Source organism: Polistes fuscatus, unplaced genomic scaffold, assembly GCF_010416935.1.
Source record: "Polistes fuscatus isolate 324 unplaced genomic scaffold, CU_Pfus_HIC Scaffold9, whole genome shotgun sequence".
Taxonomy (NCBI): Eukaryota; Metazoa; Arthropoda; class Insecta; order Hymenoptera; family Vespidae; genus Polistes; species Polistes fuscatus.
In genome coordinates this window covers 3,114,883-3,139,081 of record NW_025113173.1, presented here as the reverse complement: position 1 = coordinate 3,139,081, position 24,199 = coordinate 3,114,883, and the positions used below count along the sequence as shown (strand labels likewise).

Genomic DNA, 24,199 nt, shown 5'->3' with positions numbered 1-24,199 from the left:
AAATCTCCCCCCCCCCTTTATCTCAATAAATTTCAAATCGTTATAACGCATACTACGTAGATCAGTGTAAATATAAGGTAGCTTTCTAAAGTAGATGATGCGCCGTATTAAGTACTCGAAATGACCTCAGGCGTCATTCTGGTGTTTGCGCGTGAAGCACGCGGTTAGCCTGATGAAGAAAAAGTCGAGTGGATGGAATTATTCAAGGAGAGAAGAGGATACATCGTGGTACGATATATTTCGTCTAAGATTAACCTTTCTCGTATTCACGCGTATATTTATATTCGTCTTTCTTGTTTTTCACATTTTTTTTGTCCGCGTATCAATCTTAGGTCACTTTGAAGATGAAGAAATCTCCTTTTAATGGTTTTCTTCAACTCATTACCGATCGAATATTTCAATGTCGTACATCGAAGATACGCATCCTACGTATTTTTCCTTTATACGGAAGCTATGTTCATCAGGCACGCACATGGTCAGAGATAGGCAATCGTGTGCACGTGCTATTGAACAGAAAATATTTCAACAGTGGAATGAGCTCCAAGTATCATCGGAACACAGGATGAGATGATAAAAAGTGAGTACAAATTTCATCTTATTGCATCCGCTTTATTTTTTTACGAATATTAATTTGTTTTTGATAATAGGTACTCGTTAGTAATCTATTCTATATTTCTATAGAAGTTTCTTTGTATAATTCATATAATTGATTATAATTGTAATAATTATGCTGACGATACTATAAAAGCAACATATATACGTATTATTATAAGAAATTATACTCGCGATTATTAAATATTAGCTTGTATGGTCATGGATCTATAATGCTATATTAGGATTAGTAAAGAATAAAAGCCTTTTTAGATCAACTATAGAAGATATATCTAAGTTTATATTAGTTCGAACAGTCTTTGTTTTAAGATCATATAAATAAAATTTAATCTTGATAATTTTTAATGTAATCATGCAAGAATAATAGTTTAATATAAAAAAGTTAATGTGAATATATAAGAAATATTAATGCAAGCAAGGAATAATGGTTGCTGATTTGATTAAAGTTAGTAGTTTTAACATTTTAACATTCCACCAATCGCATGATCCCATTGATGCCACGTTGCCAAGCGTTTCCTTCGTTTCAACCAATCAGAGAGTTCCAGCTGTATAGTAGCGCCATCCAACCGTGGCTTCTGTAAACGATCATGAGCAAGCTGCTCCTGATCCGGTCCCGTCCGAAATTTTATCGGGAGCCGTCGCCATGTTTAGAAGTGTCTGCGTCCTTGAGCAAGTCGAGCGAAAATGTTCTGTAAAATATTAGATATAGCTCATGTAGCGTATATTACGTGAAGTACCTAATTACTATTTAACGCTCGCCGATCACGGGTGTGACAATTATTTTCGTGGATGGCTCACCTACGTTGCAGAATTTTGTGATTACATTATGGTAAGTCCGCCCTCGTATCGGAGCAACGCCAACATGGCGGACGAAAAATTTCTTTTGTATCACCGCGAGGCTCCACTGACGCAATTATAAGAAAATATATATCTCGATTAACGGTATAGTTTAAAGAATAAAAAATAACGTACTTTGTGTCTTAATTATTAATTAGCAGATTTAAAATCTATATTACAAAAGTATTTATTCGGAAAATCTTAATTTATTCGTCGAAGGGACCCTCGTACGCCCCAAATGTTTGTCGCGTAAGTCTCGGGTATTCTTAACTTTCTTTCGATATTCGAAATGACAACGCTATTTTCGACGACCGGTTGGTCGCTGAGACATTCAACGTCTTCGTGATACCGTAATTTTCAATGTACGCGCACTTCTGCGCAGTACTAACGTTTTATAAATTCCAATGAGTCTTTATGAATGAATACATAACGAAATTTTGATTTCGGCGCTTTTTTCACAAATCAATTAACATTTTTACATGACCGTATTTGTACTCTATTCTCAGAACAAAGATCGTATCTGAGTATGCGTTTATTAAAAACTAAAAAAAGAAATGCATTATGCCATGCAATACTTTTTGTACTTATTAAATACTCATGAGATAATTAATTACGTTGACATTCCGTATGTAATTTTATTTGTGTTGGATGTTTTGATAGAAGTACTTTAGATTGGTTTAAATAACATACGTAAATGTTTTGTTTATATCGTTATTATAGTCTTATATATCTACACACATATGTATGTATGTATGTATGTATGTATATGTACAACTTATTAAATAGATCTCTTAATTTTTTTTCTTTTTAGAAAATTGAATACTCTTTGTTTCAATTCATGTAATAAATGATATTATGTTATGTTCATACAAATCACATGTATTTTGTAGTATCTTTATTTTATTTTGTTCATTCTATTTTTAATTTTGTATATATATATATATATATATATATATTTTATAATTATTTTCTTTTTTAAATTTGAAATACTTCAATATTTTTATAGCAGACCAACTTTAAATTTTATAGTTTGGTTATAAATATATAAAATTTCACTTTAAATTTAAATCAAATTAGATATCATTTTATTACAATATAGTTTAACAATTTTTATAGTGTCACATGTAATGAGTGATAAGCAAAGTGCACCTATTTTGCCGCCCCTTTCCGGGGGTGGAGGAAATAATGGGGGAAGCAATGGTGGTGCAACACAACAAACTGTCAGTCTCCAGCAAGTTCTGGCTACAGCAGCCCAAGGGCTCAATGTACTCACTACTGGTGGTGGCCAGCAGTTTGTTATTACTTCACAAGTTCCCGGTCTTACACAGGTAATTATGAATAAAAATATAGTGATAAGACATTAACTTGGTAGCATAAACTTCTCTCTATACTTTTCTTTTACAATATGCGTTTCTTTTTAGGTTATGTACTTTTTGAATATTTTGCTTGCTTTATAAAATATGTTGTATTTGGTTATAAATAAAATATTACATCTTTTCTAGGTTATTACAAGTAGTGCTACAACCAATACAAATGTTCAGCAAGTTGGTGTTACGAGGATTGTTAATATTAGTAACACAACACCTCGTGTTAGCACTGTGGGAGTTCCAGGTGCAAGCGGTACGCCTCTCACATCACCTTCTCGCCAAGCTTCGACAAAGGTTGTATTGGCGACTTCACCTAAACTTGTGCGAACTTCTATGGGGAACATGTTTATTGCGCCTACTTCTCAAGTTTCAATGCAATCACCACCAGCAAGAAAAAGATTAAAACTTACAGAAAATACAGAGAAAGTAACTGCTACTGCTGATGATGGTGTGAGTTATAGGAAACGTATTATTGAACACAAAATGAAGAGAATGAGAGCGATAAGAGAAAAATATGCTGAGAACGCTTCAGAATTGTTCTTCCTTCATGCTGGTGGAAATATGATGGATTTTCAAGCTTGGAAAAAACGTCCACCTACATCACAGTATTTACATTTTTTAAGGCAACATAGATTAGATCCAGATGATGATGATGAAGATTTAACGGTTCCATTACCATCAATACGAGAAGTTCCACTACCTCCTGTAACAACATCTGCTTCAACTACAGTTCCTACGAATCAGAGCGCAGAAGTGAAAATTTCTGGAGTTGGTGTGACTCCAGTTGCAGTATCTACAACTTTACCTGCCGCTGTTGCTCAACTTAGTCAACAAGGTAGTAAATACTTAGCATGCTTAGTTGTTTAATTTCTATTATTAATATTAGCTATAAAATGATAAATAGTTGATTTCTTGTACATAAGTGCACAAAAAATTATAAGTATTTATACACACCTTTACTCCAGTATCAACTCTGTTTCATAATACTACTTATTTCGCATGCCATAAAGTATTACCTCACTGATAGCCTGTGGTACTGCAATTATTATTTTATATATTTATCTAAAAGTCATATTAAAACATAATAAGTAATAGTCAATAATTTTATTGAAATTATATGAATCAAAGAAAAAAATTTAACATTTTTTAATATATTATACATATCGTGGAAAAAATAATTTAGTCAAAGCAGATAGCATTTAGTACATGTATCATGATAAAATAAAAAATCATTTGCGCAATAGGACAAGTACCAGGTAGGCCTCAAGGGGGCCGCCATGGCATGGTGTTTGCCTTCCGAGCAGCAATACAGTCTTCACCAGTCACCGTTCACCCTCCACCTACTTCTACTCTAGCACCCACGCTCATTATAGGTGATTACTTACTATAGGGCCTGTCATTTGGTGTTTAGAATATTTCATATAAATTTACTTTGAGGTGAACAATTGTGTTTTAATTTGATAAATCATGGAACAAATCTTGATTTCTCTATTATATTTAAGTAATAATTAAATGTCTTTTTTTTTCTGTTTGTATGTGCTTTTTATTCTGTTAATTATTTGCAAGGTGCTAGTTATGTTGCGGGTGGTGGATACAATTTTTTTATTATATACATTTGAAATAATATATGTATAACATATGAAAATTTACTAAGATATAAAATATTATTCATATATTTCTCATTTCAATTTAATTTATAGCTTTATTGGGAGTACAATTATTTACAATTGTATTCATTCTGATAAAGTCCTTTTATTTGCTGCATGATTATTATAATAATAATCATATTATATTTTATTTCAAGTCTATATGATGGGAAAGAGCACTATCAATATTATCGGATATATAATTTAATAATTCTTGTCTTTTTTCTTTTTTGTATAATTTGAATGTTGAAATTGAAAGTTGTGTCTATTAAGAACAAAGTTTCTTAATCCTTTTTTGTTTTCACATGTATTATTTATGTTGCTATTATAGAAAATGCTATTTTTATTATATTTTTTATATTCCAAGTTTGTGTAATTATTATATATATATATATATATATATATCTTTATTAATGATATAATATGTAAATTTCATGCCAGGCAAATGTTTTAATAATTTACAAATTGAAACGATTACTTGGCATGGTAAAATAATACAAAGCATATGTAAGGTTGTTTAAATAATTTAATCAACTAAAGGGCGCTTTGTTACAACAACTTAAAAAGTTCCATCAATTATTCATATTCTCGTAACTTATTTACAATGATCATTTGTTTCTGTTATATCAGGTGGAACTCCATTAGTCCCAGAGATGCCAAAACATACAACTCCTGCGAATCCAGTTGCAGAGAAAACACCTACCACTCCGGTTGTAACAAAAGCTCCTAGCCCATCTAGAAGTACTTCTCAACCTGTTGTTAAGCTTATGAAATTATCTACTACTTCTGCAGTTTCAAGTGATATTACGAATAATCAAGAACAAATAGTAGAAAAAGCAAAACAAGTAGGTTGTTATTTAAACGATTGTGTTTAAATTCAAACAATAATTTGAACGTATTTTAATATGTATATTTTGTGGAACTTATAGGAAGCATACGTAATGCAAAAGATTGCGGAATTACAACGAGAAGGACTGTGGTCCGAAAGAAGATTACCAAAGGTACAGGAGCCTGCAAGAACAAAGGCTCATTGGGATTATTTATTGGAGGAAATGGTTTGGCTAGCTGCTGATTTTGCGCAAGAAAGAAAATGGAAGAAAGCCGCTGCGAAAAAATGTGCGCGCATGGTGCAAAAACATTTTCAAGAAAAAGCTATTCAAGCTCAAAGAGCTGAAAAGTCTCAAGAACTTAGACTCAAAAAAATTGCCAGTTTTGTTGCAAAAGAAATTAAAACTTTTTGGGCTAATGTAGAAAAGGTAATAATAAAATATTCATTTTATTATATTATTTCTTTTTATATTGTCATGATCACACGTGTACATGCACAGACACACACAAACACACTTATTGTTACCCCACACTAATAAGCCGACAGTTTTAATATGCATTTGTTAAGATTGTGTGCTCGTTGTGGGAACAGCAAAGTCAGCATATTGTGTATGGCTGTATTAATTATTTTTATACCGTCAAAGAATATTGATGCTGGACAATTATTCTTTAAACACTTATATTGAGATGTTTGATTAATGCTATTTCATTAACAATAAGTTAGCCTTTGTTCATAATATTTTTCTTTGTAGCTGGTGGAGTATAAACAGCAAACAAGGCTAGAAGAGAAAAGAAAAAAGGCATTAGATCAGCATTTAAATTTCATTGTAGGACAAACAGAAAAATATTCAACATGGTTAACTGAAGGTCTTAATAAAACAGATGGCTCTCAGAGTATCCCAGCTTCAATAAATAGTTCACGTATTTCCTCGCCAGTACCAACTGGAAAATCTCCTTCTGATGGTAAATTGAATGAATTTATTGTTTTATCTATTCAATGTCTTAATTATGTGAGTTCATCTAAAAATAAATTTATTTTTCCATTGTAGAAGAATTTCAGCCAAATCAAAGTTCAGATGACGACGAAGAAACAATAGCTAAAGCCGAAGAAGAAATGAAATCAACTACAGATCAAAAAGAAGAAATAGAATTATTAAAAAAAGAATCAGAAATGCCTTTAGAAGATCTTCTGAAAGATCTACCACCAAATTATTTAGAAGAAAGAAATAAAAGCTTATCACCTAGTGGAAAAGAAGTTGAAGAAGCGGTATATCTTTTTCTTTATATCTTAAAATTGGTTATTAATAAACTGTAATGATTTATGCAATGCCATTTCTATTACAGGAAAATGAAAAAAGTTCAGATAAAGATACTGATTTTGTTGCTGCATCGGATGAGTCTTCTGATGAAGAAGATACTATAATGGAACAAGAAAAAATGGAAGGAAACACAGATCACAGACAGGAATTGGATGATCTCAAGGTTTATATTGCACACGATTTAGAAAAAAAAACATTCCAGAGATTATATTTTTATTAAACAAAATATATATTTGTATATATATTTATATTTATAGGCAGAGAATGAAATGTCTATTGATGAACTTATGGCAAAATATGGTAATATGTCGAATGTACCAATGGATGTGGAAGAAGATGATGATGCTCAAGGTAAGTCTTTATGATTTGAATTTTGTCATTCAACAATATATCTTTTAAATTTTTCTTAATAATCGATGATGATAACTTTACCAATCCTGATGGTGATAGCTATGGTTTTCATACTTGATCCTATTTTTTTTTGATGTAATATGAGGCATTTGTCTGAGATTAATTAAAAAGTGTTACAATATTTAATATAATCAAAGTATAATATTTGTTCTTAATTATATTAATATTTTTCTTTAGAGTCTGATAAAGAAACTGACCAAGAAAAAACTCAGGAGAACGAAGAACAAGTAACTAGTAGTGAAAGTGAAAGTGAAGAAAGTGATGAAGATGAAGATTCACAAATGCATAGTGATACTGAAACAGATGTAGGCCTAAAATCTTTACTGGAAGAACCATCTACTGAAAAACCAAGTGAAAATAAGGTTAGTTTTTATTTATATTTTAATATATATATATATTGTCTATTTGATAATGAATTATTTTTATACGTCGCACATTTATCTTTAGACTTCAGAAGCAGATCACGTGGAAGATGCTCATAATGAAATGGACAATGTAGCAGCTTTAGCAGAAAGCATACAACCTAAAGGAAATACTTTGCTTACTACTTGTGTAAGTAATTCGTTATCTTATATTGAATATTGAATATTTTGCTGATGAGTCGATAGTACAAGTATTACCCTTTCCATCCAAGGTAATGTGACATCTTAGTTGCACATAGACCATTTCAGGAAGGGTAAAGTATAAGTGACTGCGTTGTCATTTAGTAACTTCATATATTGATTTACTTTAAAAGGTTGTCACGACATTTTTTTTCGCAAGATACGTTTATTCTTTTGTATTTTTTTCCTTTTATTTAGATATAGGTACTTATAAATATTTCACGTTTATAGGTTGTTACAAAAATCCCGTTTCTTTTAAAACATTCACTTCGAGAGTATCAACATATTGGGTTGGATTGGCTTGTAACAATGTATGATAGAAAGTTGAATGGTATTTTAGCCGATGAAATGGGCTTGGGGAAAACTATACAGACAATAGCATTATTAGCACATTTGGCTTGCGAAAAGGGTAACTGGGGTCCTCATCTTATAATAGTACCAACATCTGTAATGCTTAATTGGGAAATGGAATGTAAAAAGTGGTGTCCAGGATTTAAAATATTAACGTACTATGGCACACAAAAAGAGAGAAAACAAAAGAGGACAGGTAATAATAGAGAATTTATTTCCCGCAATGATAATATTGTACAAATAGAGAGAGAGAGAGAGAGAAATATTATTTAAATTTTATTTAAATTTTATTTGATAAAATTATATTTCAGGATGGACCAAACCAAACGCTTTTCACATATGCATTACATCTTACAAACTTGTCATACAAGATCATCAAAGTTTTAGAAGAAAAAAATGGAAATACCTGATTTTAGATGAAGCTCAAAATATAAAAAATTTTAAATCACAAAGATGGCAATTGCTATTAAATTTTCAAACGCAACGGTGAATATTAAAATAAAGAATTTAAATATATATGTAACCGACTAATTAATTTATAAAACACATTAGAGTATATCTTCGTATTTGATTTTAGGCGATTGCTACTAACAGGAACCCCTCTTCAAAATAATTTAATGGAATTATGGTCTTTAATGCATTTTTTAATGCCAAATGTGTTTCAATCCCATAGAGAATTTAAGGAGTGGTTCAGTAATCCAGTTACAGGAATGATTGAAGGAAACAGCGAGTACAACGAGAATATTATTCGTCGTCTACACAAGGTCTGTACGTACTATTTTTGCACTTGTCTGTTATAAAAAAAAAAAAAAGAACTTTTTCTCGCTACCGACAACAGACACGTGATATCTTATAACGTTGTGTGTTTTTATTCATAAATAGCGAGATATTAAATAAATTCTCCATAAAACTCGCGTGTCAGAAATGGTATTTATATGGCATACGTATCCTGTCTGGAGAAACAATGCTTCTTAGATTTATATATATTTCACATGTATTGTTTTGTTAATGCTATGTTTATACAAATTGATTACTTATGTATTTTAAATTTTGTTCTTTTAGGTACTAAGACCGTTTCTTTTAAGGAGATTAAAAACTGAGGTGGAGAAACAATTGCCAAAGAAGTATGAGCATGTTGTTATGTGTCGATTGTCCAAAAGACAAAGATACTTGTATGATGATTTCATGTCTCGGGCCAAGTAAGTAGCTTACTTTATCATTTGATTATGATATTTTTATTTTTATTATATAGGGTAATAAAGTTTATATTAAAAATGAACATTAATTAATTTTAATTTATATCAAAAGGACGAAGGAAACTTTGGCTAGTGGAAATCTGTTAAGTGTAATCAACGTATTAATGCAATTGCGCAAAGTCTGTAACCATCCAAACTTATTTGAAGTCCGACCTACAGTCTCTCCGTTTCAAATGGAAGCAATAGAATTTATTACAGCTTCTTTAGTATGGAGTATTCTTGATTATGATCCATTTAAAGTAAATATATTTTATAATTTCATATTTATATAATCGTATATTTGATATGCAAATGTTAAATGTAATTTTATTATATATTTTTTTTACAGCATATTGATCTGTCTACTTTAAATCTGTTATTGTTAGACTTGGAATTTACATTAACAGCATTTGAGGCACATAGAATAAAACGCTTAAAAACTCCTAGAAAACTAATAGAAGAAATAGATAATCAGCCAGATCCACCTCCTAGATGTCCTTCTGGAAAAATAAAAATTAATGTCAGATTATCAAATCAAGTCAAACCATCGTCAGCTCCACAGCCAGCTCAAACTAAAGTTAAAAGTTTAGCTGGTATATTACCAACTCCAAGAGTTGGCACGTCACCATTAATTAAACCTTTAAACAATCAAAGTACTCCAGGTCAAGGTATGAATTGTTTTGTAGTCTTCATAATTCATATAAATATTTTCGTTCTAAAAAAGATTATAGATTTAAGTATATCGTTTATTCATTTAAGGTGTAACATTACGAGTAGCAGGTGGTCAACAGTTGCAAGGATACTCTGTGCAATTGGTGCAGCATCAAGGCAGTGTAAAAGGTATTGAATTGAAACGTTTGAAAAATATTTTAATGCATCGTCGATTGGTGATTGTATGTATTTTTCAATCATGTTTGCAACGGTGCTAGAATAATTTTCTCGGGCCAGCTTGTTTATAATCATCTTATTTTATAAGCATTCTAGAACCAAGAATACAATAATACTAGTATTATTAGCTTTTGTTTTGTATATGTTTTACATAAGTTCCATGTATCTAATAGCTATACCTGTTGGAACATTGGCACATAACTCACAAAGTACAACGATTACATCAACAACAGCATCTATGAATGCACAGAGAATTACAGTTGGGAATGCAAATATTCGAGATGGACTGCAAAGGTTGACTACACAGACAGTTACAGTCAAACAAGGTGATTCCGTCCAGAGAATACCAGTGCCCGGTTTTGCACAGCTGGTTCAAACCTCTACTGGTAGACATATCATTTTGACTTCAAATCAACAAAATACTAACACAGGTTTGTGAGAAGAGTGATCATTTCCCACTGACAATCACATATTAGGTCTACAACTTTGCTTCCGCCGTTTTCCCATAGAGTTTTAGCGGTTAGTTAGTGGTCGAAATAAATAGATCATAGACCTTATACAATAAGCTTGGGCATCTGCCAACATGACAGTTAACGTATAACCAGTTCTTTACAATAAAGTCTCGAATTTAGGAAAAAAAGCGACGGAAACAAAGTTGAATACCTAATAATTTCAAAAATGAGCATGATAATACGTGGAGTATCTTTGCATGATGTTGTGTCTTTGTTGATTTTATTAAAAATTTATATTGTATTTTAATCGTAACATTTTTATAATTAATAACTACAATTTTATATTCTAAGCCAATAATAAAAATTTTGCATCAGTATATTAATAAAGAAAATGTTATTTTATTTTAGTTTCATTTCCGGTAATGACACCGACTGGACAACGATTAACAGTACTATCTAAATCTTTAATGGGCCTAGCTACTTCTGCAACCACAGTAAATAAAGTCGTTGGAGGAGTCGTTACAACTACGAGTGGAACTAGTGGAAGACCAGTAATGAGGGTTCCACCCTTGAATGTTACTGGATCACAGACACAGTCTACTGCTGGTAATGGGCAACCTACTCATCAACAAACTTTACGCTGTGGTATTATTACGAGGCATACGCTAAAGGAATCTGAAAAAACTCAAGCAAAGGAACAACCTAAATCAGAATTTCATTTGGTAAATATTTGCATGATATTTTACTATTAACATCTCTGTTCAAATATGTTTTATTATATTTTTATGAACTATTATATTTTATTATATATCAGCCACAATTGGAAGAAGAACGAAAGCAAAGGAGACAAGGAAAACTTCGTTCACTGGCAAACATTAACGAAGGTCGATGTGCAGCGTGTCCCTTATACGGTGAAGATTTATTTACTGCATTAAGAATTGGAAAACCATCCACAGCCTGCTCTTGGCATAATGGTCTTGTAAATTGCAAAACTGCTAAAATACCTGTTCATACACGGAAGCAATTTTTCTCTTGTACAGAAGCATTAGCAGAAGCAATAAAAAGTACTGAACGAATTGTTGAAGAGCTTAAAGAAGTTTTTGAGAGGTAACTTTAATTAATATTATTGAATATAATTATTTAATATCTCTGTTATCTTCATGGAGTTATTTTTTATTAAAGATTTGTTGTTTACGTTCCTGCTGTACGTGCACCAGTACCGCGCTTCCATGTTTCTCATCCACCGCCGCATAAGCTTTGGAGTCAGCGTCGTATGCAGATAGAATTGCAGCGCGAGTTGTCACCGAAAATGCAATTATTCCATCCGGTGACCAGGTCGATGATGACACAATTCCCCGAACCTAGATTAATACAATACGATTGTGGTAAACTACAGTCCTTGGATCTTCTTCTTAGAAAATTGAAGTCTGAAAATCATAGAGTTCTCATTTTTACTCAAATGACTAGGATGTTAGATGTACTCGAAGCTTTTCTTAATTTCCATGGTCATATATACTTGCGTTTAGACGGCACTACTAGAGTAGATCAACGGCAGGTATGTTCGACTATTTTTTATATCATCAAATATTAAATGTTCAATGTCGTTGCATTGTTCAATTCTTTTTTCTAGGTTCTAATGGAAAGATTTAATGGCGACAAACGAATATTTTGTTTTATACTATCTACAAGATCTGGTGGAGTCGGTGTGAATTTAACAGGAGCAGATACAGTCATATTTTATGATAGTGACTGGAATCCTACAATGGATGCTCAGGCACAAGATAGGTGTCATAGAATAGGTCAAACGCGCGACGTACATATCTACAGGTAAACTTGATACTGTTGTATCGATGGTTGTTCATAAAATTAAAATAAGAAATTAAATGACAAATGAATAATATATTGCATTGGATTTTTATTAGATTGGTAAGCGAAAAAACTGTAGAAGAAAATATTTTGAAGAAAGCTAATCAAAAAAGATTACTTGGAGATCTTGCTATCGAAGGTGGAAACTTTACAACAGCTTACTTTAAGAGTGTAAGAATTTTATTATTATGGATGCAAACAAACCAAAAAATCTAATATCATATTTTAAATTTATTTATAATCCTTATTTATACTTTACAGTCTACTATTCAAGATCTCTTTAACATCGATCAATCTGAAAATGATGCATCAACCAGGATGGCAGAAGTACTTGAACAAAAAGATCGAGACAAATCCTTGAACAAGGATTCCTCGGGTGTACAAATACCAAGTCTGTCACAACACGTTGAAGATAAAGTGGCAATGGGTGCTCTTGAAAGTGCTCTTGCAGCTGCGGAAGAAGATCTCGATGTTCAGGCAGCTAAAATAGCAAAAGCTGAGGCAGTTGCTGATTTAGCAGAGTTCGACGAGAATATTCCTTTAGATGATGTAGACAAAGAAGACGTTCAAGTTAGCAAGGCGGAACAAGAAGTACAGAATTTAGTGTCTCAGGTAACGAAATTCATTAAAATAATTTTATAATCCAAACAACACACAACACAACTTAAGTATATAATTATTATAAAACAAAAAGAAGTAAAATTGTGCAAATTTTTCTTTAATATAAAATTTCATCAAATAATTTTTGTATTTAGTTAACACCAATTGAACGATATGCGATGAAGTTCGTGGAAGAGTCTGAAGGTGCGTTTTCAGCCGCACAATTGGCGGCCGCCGAACGTGAACTCGAAGAACAGAAGAAAGAATGGGAAATGGATCGTTTGCGTGCACTTCGCGAGGAAGAGGAAAGGCGTATGCGACTGGCTGATGATGACGAGAAACCTCTGACCTTCGGACGTGAGGACGCGCAGAATCAGGTTAATAGTGCTAATAATTCCAAGAAATTAGTTAGTAAGAAAGTTCGACAAGGTAGTAGTAGTGGTAGTAGGAGGAGGAGGAGGAGAGGTTCACGCAAGCGAAATAGTAGAAGTACTCGGGAATCTTCTGAGAGCGAAACAGATACTACAACAGAGTCTGATTCGGATTCTCAGGAGGAAGATGTTGTTGAGGATAGTCTCGATGAGGAGTCAAGTCATACAGAAAGTCAGAGTCAAGGTGACGAAGAGGACGAAGAGGAGGAGACTGATAATCGTAATGATTCTGAGCGAGGATCTTATCCTAAACGTAATAATCGTTCGAACAAACCTTGTGATCAAAATCATTTCGATTTAAACAGTCCACGAACTAGATCTAGGGGGAACGTTAAGATCAATTTGTGGACGTTAGACGTAAGTCCGATTCTTCCTGGAGTTAAGCCAAAGTGTCGACGTAGGTCTAGCAAAAGAAATAAAATTGATCTTAAAGGGAATAAGGCAACCGCTGCTATCTCTGCCTCCTCTTTGTCACAAATTGAAAATGACTTGAATACGACTGGAAAATTAAATGATTCTGACGAAGATGACGATAGGGTTAAAGCAACTAAAGCTATTGAGGAGAGTTATAAAAAGACTATCATTAACTGTCAAGAGAATCCTTCTTCGAATCTTTCGTGTCAATTGCAAATCGATGAAAATTCTATAAAATTTCACAATAAAGGTAACAGCAGCACGACAGACGTCGTTAAGTGTTCCGAATTGTCGGAAACTGAGATATACGTTAAATCTGACGATTCGAAATCGGCATCTGTAATTTCTTCAAATATCGAAGATACGATTTCCCAGATAAATAAATGTAATGTGGTTTTCGAAAAATGTTTTAATTCAACAAATAAAATAATCGCTAATAGTGAAACTGCTGGTGAAGAAGCTTCTTCTCTTCAGTCTTCATCTTCATCTTCATCAATAAAATCTTCTGACGTTACAACGACAGTTTCTGAAGTTAAAATAGAATTAGATGATATTACAACTAGCATTGATAATAATAAAAATTCGAAGCCTTCTGAAATAAATTTTAAATCGGAAAAAGCTAATTCTTTATTGAATAAAATTAATAAGTCTTTTGATAATGTAAAACATAATCAAGACAAATTAGAAAATAAAGATCCCATCAATGAGAGTAGTGAATCTTCTGAAAATGTTGAAGAAAATCCAATTAGAAACAATGTGAAAGAAATTTTAGAACCCAGTAATGAACCAGTCATTTCTAAAATTTTAATTGAAGAAACTACTGATAAATCAAATTTTTCAGAATCCAATTCTTCGTCAATGTATTTAAGCAGTGATGATAAATCAACATGTCCAATGCCTAACTCTAATTCAAAATCTACGTTATTTGCATACTCGCTTTCTTCGTATGAAAATATACAAAATGAAAATAGTACTGATCCTGTAACTGTAGATAATAATGAAACTAAAATTGATTCTCGCATAGATTTAAAAGAATCTAATTCATCTTCATTAGATGAACACAGAAGTGTCGATTCAGATACAACATTTCAAAGTATCGATAATTCTTCAGTGGAAACTGAAGATTTGATTAATGAATCAGTTACAGAAAATTCTGTGATATCAATTGATACTAGTCAAAAATTTACTACCGAAATTGCCAAGAATCAGGTTACTGAAGATGACGATCAACTAGAACTATCTTCTACAGTTAGTACGTTAGACGATTCTCTTCCTACAAATGAATCTAACGACTTAAGTAATGAATTGAATAAGGAAACGAACTTTGAAAAATCTGAAATACCTAAAAAAATAAGCACAGAATCGTCCAAAGAGTGCTCAAATAACGAATTGAAATCTAAATCATGGAAATCTGATATATCTAGCACTCTAGGAGTAACCACGCGTAGCGCTAAAGCTGTTATGTTATTAGAAAATTCAAACAACAATGTTGATTCAGAAATAACATCTAATACCAATACAAAACTCGAGGAAATTTCATCGTGTGATATGAAGAATATAAAACTAGAAGCTACCAATCGCTGTTCTAATGTTGCTCTTAATTCACAGATTGTAACAACAAAAGTAACTACAATGTCCCGAATTTCTGATAGTAATAATAGTAATTCCCAGTCTGCCTCAGATTATAGTAGAGTAACAAGATCTTCTGTGAATCAATCAATGATGTTAACAGCAATCGAAAATTCGTATATGCAAAAATCTCAAAGACGTCGACCAGGCACACCATCGTCAGATTTAAAATCACTTAGGCCGATCACTAGGTCTACCGCGGTTAATTCTTCAACGAAAAACGATGAGCATATTAGTAATAAAGCTTATGAAAAACCAACGACGCGTAGCTCGAAATCATCTCTGGACAATAATGGTTTTTTAAATCCTGTAGTGTTCAGAAGAAGTAGATCCATACCACCCATGAAATCATCCACCACAGAGAGCAATGAATTATCGTCTACTGCACAAAGTAAAGCTGTTCAAAAGAAACTAGTTGGTAGTAGCGAGAGTACTAGTGGTAATCAGAAACATCGTCCAGGTACACCAGTGCCTACTACTGAAAAAAGTTCATCCAGGGTGACTCGTTCTGGGCAGGTCGGTATTTTAAATTATTTAAAGACACCATCGACATCAGCACCGGTGTTGAGAGGAAACAGACACATTAGAAAGTCAGATTCTTCATTGTCGATAAAAGGAGCCTCGGATGAACAGAAAATGTGCGAACAGCAAAATTTAAGCACAGATACGAATGGTAATGCGGTTGTTGCAGAGGAAGCATTTTCACAGGAGAATGAACAAATCAAATTAACTTTTTCTGAAGTCAAAGAAAAACCTCAACGAACCGCTAAAGTTGTAGCTATTCTTACATTAGATACGAGAAACAATCATAATATCAAAACGAATAATAGTAAAAATTCGAATTCTGCTACGAGCGAATCGAAACTGTCAAATAAGAAGAATTCTGACAACATTTTAGAGATATCAAACAAACGGTTATCGGATACTATATCAAACTTAAAAAACGAAGTAAAGCACATTAATGAGTCAACACAAAGGGATGGGACGTCTAATGTAAACAGTACTTATTTGAATTCTAACAAAACTGTTAATACAGCAACTAATCCATTAAAGACTAACAACACGGAAAAGGTTTCTTTGAAATCTACTGTGATCACTTTAGTCGGTATAGGCAATGAGTCGGGTTATGATACATTAACAGATGTGACTTCGAAAAAGTCGAAAAAAAAAATGAAACGAACACGATTGACCTCCGCTAATAAATCAGGCCCTGTTTCCACAGAAAGTAAAATTGGAGATACAATTTTAGAGACTTTTGATACAGAGGAGTTACAGATTCAACCGTTAAAGAAATCTGTTCGATTGCAATCTCCTTCCAACCCTCCTCCTTCTCTTCTAAGCTCGGAAAAAGAGGAAACAACAATGGATAAGTTCAGTGGTGATAATTTAATATCATCTTGAGTCTCACTGGAATTTTATTATTGCTGTAACATTTAGCAGTGCATTTTTTGTATATAAAATATATACATAATATGTTAGTCTATCTACTACGTAAAGAATCTGCCGTACGTATTAAAAAAATGCCTCTTTCGAAAAATCTCATAGAAATTATGGTGGCGATACAGTACACGAGAAAGGTCAAGTTCTGTTCTTCTTCTCTTCTACTTCTTCTCTTCTACTTCTTCTACTTCTCTTTATTACTTCATCTTCTTCTACTTCTTCTTCTTCAATCTTTCTTTATTTCGAGTAGTCCTTGTATATATATATATGTATATTGAAAGAGATGTTCTTTTTGTTTTTTATTATTATTATTATTATTATTACTCTTCTTCAATTTCTTCTTTTGTATCTTTTACTACTCAGGGGGCACACATGTGTAATATTTTCTAGCATTGTAAATCGTGCCCTGCATTGTAAAGATTCGAAAAAAAAGAAAGAAAAGAAAGAATGGAAAACGTTCGTACGGTGGCATTGTAATTTATACATTGATAATGTTAAGTAAGACGTTCAGGAAAGAACATATATATATACATGCATACACGTATACACACAGACACACAAGTGTATTATAATAGTTTATATATATTAGAGACACAGTAAAAAAGAAAAAAAAACAAGCTGTTGTGTCGTGTAGCTTTTAGGATTTAAACGGCGTTTGAGAAACATTTTAAAAAAGAAAAGAAAAAAAAACAAGATGTGGTGTCGAGTCTAAAATGCAGTAAAAAAGATTGTAGGGGTTCATGATAATTTATTAAGAAAATATGCGCCGTACTTCTGCTCTCATAACAAAAAACAAACAAACAAAAAAGTAAAAAGAAAGAAATACCTTGCGCCACATAAATCACGGCAAGGTGTGATGACCTGATTATATCTTAGCTGTAAGACTAATTCTTCGTTTATCAATATATCCTTTTCTCCTCCAATGTAATACTTAAGTTGCGTGCCTGTTTTTTGTATGATCGAGTGCATCCGAGAAAGGATAATAAACAAAGTATTCCTTACTACGAAATAAAAAAGCTAACAAAATGTGTTTTCTTATTTCTTGGTGCGTATCCAAGTCTGTTCGATCAAAGGTTCAGTTCCGTTTTGGTGTCAAACAACTTGCTCAGTGTGCTTGTTTATATAATATATTTCTAAAGTAAATTATTCATACATCTCTCTCTTTCTCTTTCGCGCGCGTGCTTTCTCTAACTTCTTAATTTTTTATCTCTTTATATATATATATATCTCTTTCTTTCTCTCTCTCTCTCTCTCTCTCTCTCTCTCTCTCTCTCTTTCTGTTATTATTTCTATTTCTATTTTTTTTCTTCACCTCTTTCTCTCTAGCTCTCTACAAAACCACCCGTCTTCTTCTCTTCTTTTCTTATCTTCTACTCTTCTACTCTTCTATTATTCTTCTCTTCTTCTCTTGCATTCTCGTTAATGTCGGTTTGGTGTGGCAAGGCTGTCATGACCGCACGTTCATAAAAGGCAAAAGAAAAGATATTTGTTATTATTTTTAGATTGTAGCATGCATAGAAAGAGCTCCAGTATAATAATTCTATAGTTTAGAAAAATGGCACCAAAACACTGCCTTTGCCATTCCAAACTTGGAGTCACCCAAGATATAAGCAGGCACATTGACAAGCGTACGGGTTCAAAAAGTACTAATAATAATTATCATGATAACATTTCATATTGTTTAAAGAGATGATTTTCTTTTTTGATATAGAAGTATACGTATATATATATATGTTTAGAAGAGGAACAAGCCTTTGAGCGAATCATACGTGTCCATGCTTCCTTTTTCTTCTTCCTAACTTTAATTAAAGTATATATATATATATATATTAATCTTTTATTTTTATATTTATTATACATGAAAAGAAAAAGTTTAGTTTAGCGTATACTTTTTTATTTGTTACTAATATTCGTGATAGTTAGAACAAAAATATATATATATGTAATAAAACAAAGTCAAACAAAAATGTATATATAATCAGGAAGTTTTGTAAGGTAAGGTAAGTTGAATTAATATCTTCAAAGAGAGAACTGCGTCGAGGTAATCATATATAATCGTATATACATCATGCATATATACGAATATATTATTCATTTCTCATATGTTATTCTACAGATTTTTATTTTTTAACATTTTTTATTCAATGAATAATTTTACATCATACAATTGATTTCATGATTATGCTTTCCTGTCTTACAGATATGGTTGTCTGACGACACGATGGAGCCAATGCCGGTTAGTAAACAAACATATTTGTATTAATCTGTGTTTGTTATGTCACTTTAAGATATACCTTTATTCATTACAATATGTAAGTAGTAAAATTTATAACGGGGGGTTGAAACGGTTCTGATAATAACTGTTTTTCAAGCGGTTATAAATCGGTTCTGATTGAAACAGTTATAAAGAACTGAAGAAATGTTATAACTCTTATGGATATAAGAAACCAAACGATATGGGTGAGAACAGTTATATCCAGATAAGTTGTAACATTTGTTTCGTTCCCATAACTATTTCAAAACATACCGATATCATAACTGTTTTCAACCCATATTTATGATAGATGTGGTGCCCACCAACTCCTCCTACAACAGACAATGATGTTTACATTGATTACTCGCTGGGATTTTTGTATGAAAATACGCCAATGTCAGAGGCACAATTACCTCCTATCTATGTTAAGAAAGAACAAAAACGAGTTAGATCTGACACAGGAATAAATGAACGAGAAGGTAAGAATATTCAATTAATTCCTTATTTCAAATTCTAATCTCAAAGCTTAATTATTGTTTTAATGTTGACGAAATCATTCATTTAGGACGACGTCCGATCAAAGTGCGACAGAAAGAAGAATCTGTATATTATGCGCCTCGTTCCTTGTTTGATAGACCATCGCCGGCTTTGATAAAAATCCGTAGAGATATGAAGCTTCACAAATATCGTGAAATTGTAAGACCTGTTATATCGATGCCTGGTGGTATAAAACCATCGCATATGCCGAAAAATCCTCTCGAACAAGAACAACACATATTGGAATGGATGATACACGAGGATTGGGCATTGCTTCAAGCGATTCAAAATTATCAAGGCTTACCTCTTAATTTAATGATATTGTCTCCTGGACAAACGCCAAACTGGGATTTGGTTGCAGATATTGTTAATAATACCTCGCGAATATACAGATCACCTAAACAATGTAAAAATCGTTACGAATCCGTGATTGTTCCTAGAGAGGAAGGAAAACTTCTTTACGATACAACACCAAAGAAACAAAAGAAACAAAAAGGCGTATATAAAATACCTCAAGTCTCTGAGGTAAACTTTAGTTATTTCTTTGATAATATGAGAATAATGTGATTATTTAATCATTTTATTATATACTTATATTATATATTATTTTTGTAGCAACAGAGTAAAACGAATAGGCCGATGCGAACATCTCAGTTATATAATCAAGATAAAAATCAGTCATTCGCAATGATGTGTTGCCAGAGATTCGAGATTATCAAGTCTGTTTCTAACAAAAGAAATTCTACCGTTAAACCTTTATTAGTAAATCCTTTGATGAAGAATCCTACGAATGCAGCGGTCCTAGCTGAATGTCACATTCAATATGACAATCCATTAGCACCAATCGAAGTAGCTACGCGAAGAGCTGATAGAATAGCAAAAGAAAAACTAAAGCATGCTGTTAGTATCTTCAATGAATTTCGTTATTTTCGTATTTGATTAAATATAACTAATTATTATTAACATATTACGTAGGTTTTAACTGCGGAACAACAACAGCAAGCGACAGCACGTTTGTTGCAACAACAACAGCAGCAAGCACAGCAGCAACAACAAGCCCAACAACAGCAACAAGTCCAACAACAACAGGTACAACAGCAACAGCAAATTAAATTGCAGCAGCAGCAGCAGCAACAATCGCAACAAACGATATCGAATAATACACCTCCTCAAGTGCATCAATTAGCACAAGTAGTGACAACCGTAGCAACGAATGTTCTTACATCTATGAAGACCGTAACTACAATGAGCAGTGTGACAACTTGTGCCACCACGATGGTCACTACAACGGTTAAAGCGCGACAAGGTGGTACATTAACTATGCAGGACGTGAGAGCTCCAACTGTTGTTAGTGTATCTAATCTTCAAGCAGCTCAGAGAATTGCAACGGCTGGTTTAGTATCAGCTGCTCAGAGTTCTACAGGTGTGACACCTAAGGGAATAGTCGGTGTTACCGTAGCTGCGGCATCTGGTAGCAAGACTTTGACAGCTGCCCAATTTCAATATTATCGTCAGCAGCAACTTCTTTTAAGACAGCAACAGCTGAAGGTTATCCAGGCACAAGGAGTCGCCGGGCAGAAAGTCTCAGTAGCTGCTTCTGCTGCTGCAGCACAACAAAGAGCAACATTAATGAAACAGGGTATTGCTACTGCAACTGCTGCTCAAGGTGGTATTGGAAAGCAAACAGTAGCAAGGGCAGTATCAGAGACTGAAATGGCAGCTTTAATAAAGAGGCAAAATTTGCAACAACAGGCTAATAAGACGGTGGCTCAAGTTCAAGTACCTACTCAATCTGGGCTTACACCAGCGCAAATATTTGCACAAACTGGATTACAAGTTCAGCCAGCGGGTACATCAGCTAGCGGTGCACCGGTAGCTACTTTGGTAAAAGCTGGCGTGAGAACTGCTACACCACAGCAAATTCGACAGTTGGCATTGCATCCTCAAATTATAGCTCAGAGAAAGCTGCCAGCTCAAAAAGTAGCGCAATTAGCTCAAGTTACTACTAAAGCTGGGGTACAAACGCAATTGATTGTTCAACAGAAATCTTTACCGACTGCCATGACAATGCAACAGATTCAACAAGTAATGAAACATGTACAGCCGTCTGCTATGCAACAATTTACACATGTAAGTTCATCGACTCGCGTGTTTCATAAATGTTCTTTATTTCCAATATCAAAATATTTGATTTTATTGTTTAATTGTAGGTTTCAACGGGACAAACTGTTTCGCAACCAGGTCAAGTAGTTTTAGCCAAATCTCCTTTGCAAACTCGAGTAATACCAGTAGCTCCAGCTTCCTTAAAGCAAACTATTCAAGTAGTAACTGCCGGTAACCCACAGTTAAGACAAACAGCGCCAGTTCAAGGAAAACCGATTGTTACCACAGCAAGAGGCAGTCCAGGTTCCAGTCAAGTTAGACTTCAAACTATTGCACATCAAGTTCACCCACAGCAAGTGCAACAGCAACAACAGCAACAGCAGCAACAGACACAAGATGCTCAACCAAAATAATGTGGTTGGTAAGTATAAGTTTTTATATGTTCGTGCCGAAAAGTTGTAGGCGTTGTTCTCAATTGTTAGGCTCTATAATTGAGGAGAACTTAAGTTCGATTGTTTGTTCAGAATTTACTATAATTCGTTAATCAAAAATACATTCCACACACTAAATTACAAATACGTGAATTATGATTTTTTGATTTTCTTACATAATTAATGATAGGTTAGTCTCATAGATACATCCCGCGATGATGATTATGTGAATATTTATTAATAAGCAAAAATAGTACATAGATTTAATTGTAAATTGTATATTAATAAAATTAATCATTTGCTTGAATTATTTTACGAGCAGAGAATAAAGTGAATTTCATCAATTTTAAGTTCTACTTAATTTAGAAACAATGAGAAGGTGCATAAGTGTGTATAATATAAAAATATATATATGCAACATGCAATGCATATATATTTATATTTATATATCACGTTTGTCAGGTTAATTATGTAGAACCTCAAGATTATTCCGAGGAATTATAATGATAGATTATTATATACGTAAGTGCTTCCGATTTCTATCATATAATATCGAAAAAAACGTAATTTGTAAATCTGAATTGTTCACACTCTTGTGCAATGTTGTTTGAATTTATCGTTATAAAATATGTAAAAAAAAAAACATCTCACCGTAATATTATTTACAAAAAAAATATATATATGTATAATAATAATTTCGTTTTTACTAATACAAAAATAAATAAACATTTTCATTTCACCATTATTCTTTTATAAAACAGATCTTTTACATTTCATTCGGCAAAGGTTGCGCATTGCGTAGCACCAGCGACTTGTCCGTAGTAAATATTTTTGTAATTTCTACAATATTGTGAAAGAAAGAAAGAAAGAATAACCATGACACACAAGTTTCATAAGAAAAAGAGAATTATAACAACAGATGTAACACTGGAGAAAAAAATAATAATGGAAATAAATATAATAATTAATTAATTATATCATATATTAAATAAAAGTCAAGAATATCATAGCCTTCTGTTATATTAACTTCGACTAGAAAATTTGAAGAAATTTTTGAAGAAGTTGAGAAGAAATAATATTATATATATATTAATGTTATTATTTTTATTTGCCATTCGCTGTAAAATTTGCCAGTCATATCTCGTCTCGATAAGAAATAATACAAAATAATCGGACGTACGAATTATTGAAAATTTAATCGTCAAAAGAGTCATTTTATAGCGCATGATCATCCTCTCGGTGAGAAAAACAATTTTTTATGTTATATCACATATTGAAGAGGAGAAATTGCATAATGCTTTTTTCTAAGCATACAACCTGAAATCAGAATACGCTTAACTCACAAATATACGCGTGAAATGAGAAAAAAAGAAGAATGAAAAAAAAAATAAGATTAAAAAAAGATATCATACTAAAAACTGCGTCTGTACATGAATCAGTTACCTATATAGGATTTATATATATATATATATAAAACTTAAAAATAAATAAATATATATATATATGTATCGCTAGCGAGGATGCGATATTTATACTAGAAATCGTCGGTAGAATTGAAATAAGATTGTAACTATAATATGTATGTATTGTATATGTATAATTATTGTATTATAGTAATTAAAATAAAATTCCCATAAGTAAGTCGACAACAGGTTGGAGGACTGAATTTAGACTTTTAAGATTATTAGAAAACGAAGACGAACAAAAAAATGAAAAAAAAGGAACAAAAAAAATTACAAAAATGTATCTGTAATTATTAAACTAATTACAGTACCTAAAATAATTGTCTACGAAATTTTTCTACCTATAAAAAAACGTATTTAATTGTAATTTATTTCTTAGGTCTCTTTATTCATATATAATTCCTATATAATTAAAGTTAATTAGAAAAAGTAAATCTGAGGACTATTATCTACCCTTACATAAAATTTGTCGAAAATAGTATT

General features: G+C 32.4%; 1 protein-coding gene, 1 long non-coding RNA gene and 2 other non-coding genes across 8 annotated transcripts; 3 read left to right on the top strand and 1 right to left on the bottom strand.

The window, feature by feature from the left end:
• Nucleotides 1–492: 492 nt before the first annotated feature.
• Nucleotides 493–23,904, top strand: LOC122525546 (helicase domino). 5 transcript variants are annotated; one of them, XM_043648407.1, is made up of 32 exons: nucleotides 493–577; nucleotides 2,566–2,777; nucleotides 2,952–3,651; nucleotides 5,093–5,307; nucleotides 5,392–5,718; nucleotides 6,043–6,253; nucleotides 6,340–6,557; nucleotides 6,635–6,772; nucleotides 6,867–6,960; nucleotides 7,198–7,382; nucleotides 7,468–7,572; nucleotides 7,854–8,169; nucleotides 8,285–8,459; nucleotides 8,551–8,737; nucleotides 9,036–9,172; nucleotides 9,282–9,468; nucleotides 9,558–9,876; nucleotides 9,968–10,048; nucleotides 10,270–10,527; nucleotides 10,957–11,270; nucleotides 11,363–11,655; nucleotides 11,731–12,103; nucleotides 12,179–12,375; nucleotides 12,471–12,585; nucleotides 12,676–13,026; nucleotides 13,170–13,391; nucleotides 19,129–19,164; nucleotides 19,493–19,661; nucleotides 19,748–20,244; nucleotides 20,341–20,619; nucleotides 20,695–21,849; nucleotides 21,930–23,904. In XM_043648407.1, the coding sequence occupies exons 1-32, from the start codon at nucleotides 568–570 to the stop codon at nucleotides 22,233–22,235; spliced, it is 8,382 nt and encodes a 2,793-aa protein (XP_043504342.1). In that variant the 5' UTR covers nucleotides 493–567; the 3' UTR covers nucleotides 22,236–23,904. The 5 variants fall into 5 exon arrangements, with proteins under 5 accessions (XP_043504342.1, XP_043504341.1, XP_043504337.1 ...); XM_043648406.1 differs by having other exon boundaries at nucleotides 20,335–20,619; XM_043648402.1 differs by lacking the exons at nucleotides 19,129–19,164; nucleotides 19,493–19,661; nucleotides 19,748–20,244; ... (1 more) ...; nucleotides 20,695–21,849; nucleotides 21,930–23,904 and having other exon boundaries at nucleotides 13,170–17,149.
• Nucleotides 594–1,751, bottom strand: LOC122525627. Its single transcript, XR_006305842.1, has 2 exons — nucleotides 1,411–1,751; nucleotides 594–1,301 (listed from the first exon to the last, which is right to left on the bottom strand). It is a non-coding gene; the product is annotated as an uncharacterized LOC122525627 (long non-coding RNA).
• On the top strand, nucleotides 5,815–5,951 carry LOC122525831. Its single transcript, XR_006305893.1, has one exon. It is a non-coding gene; the product is annotated as a small nucleolar RNA snoR639/H1 (small nucleolar RNA).
• LOC122525832 lies at nucleotides 8,816–8,940 on the top strand. Its single transcript, XR_006305894.1, has one exon. It is a non-coding gene; the product is annotated as a small nucleolar RNA SNORA26 (small nucleolar RNA).
• Nucleotides 23,905–24,199: the final 295 nt, after the last annotated feature.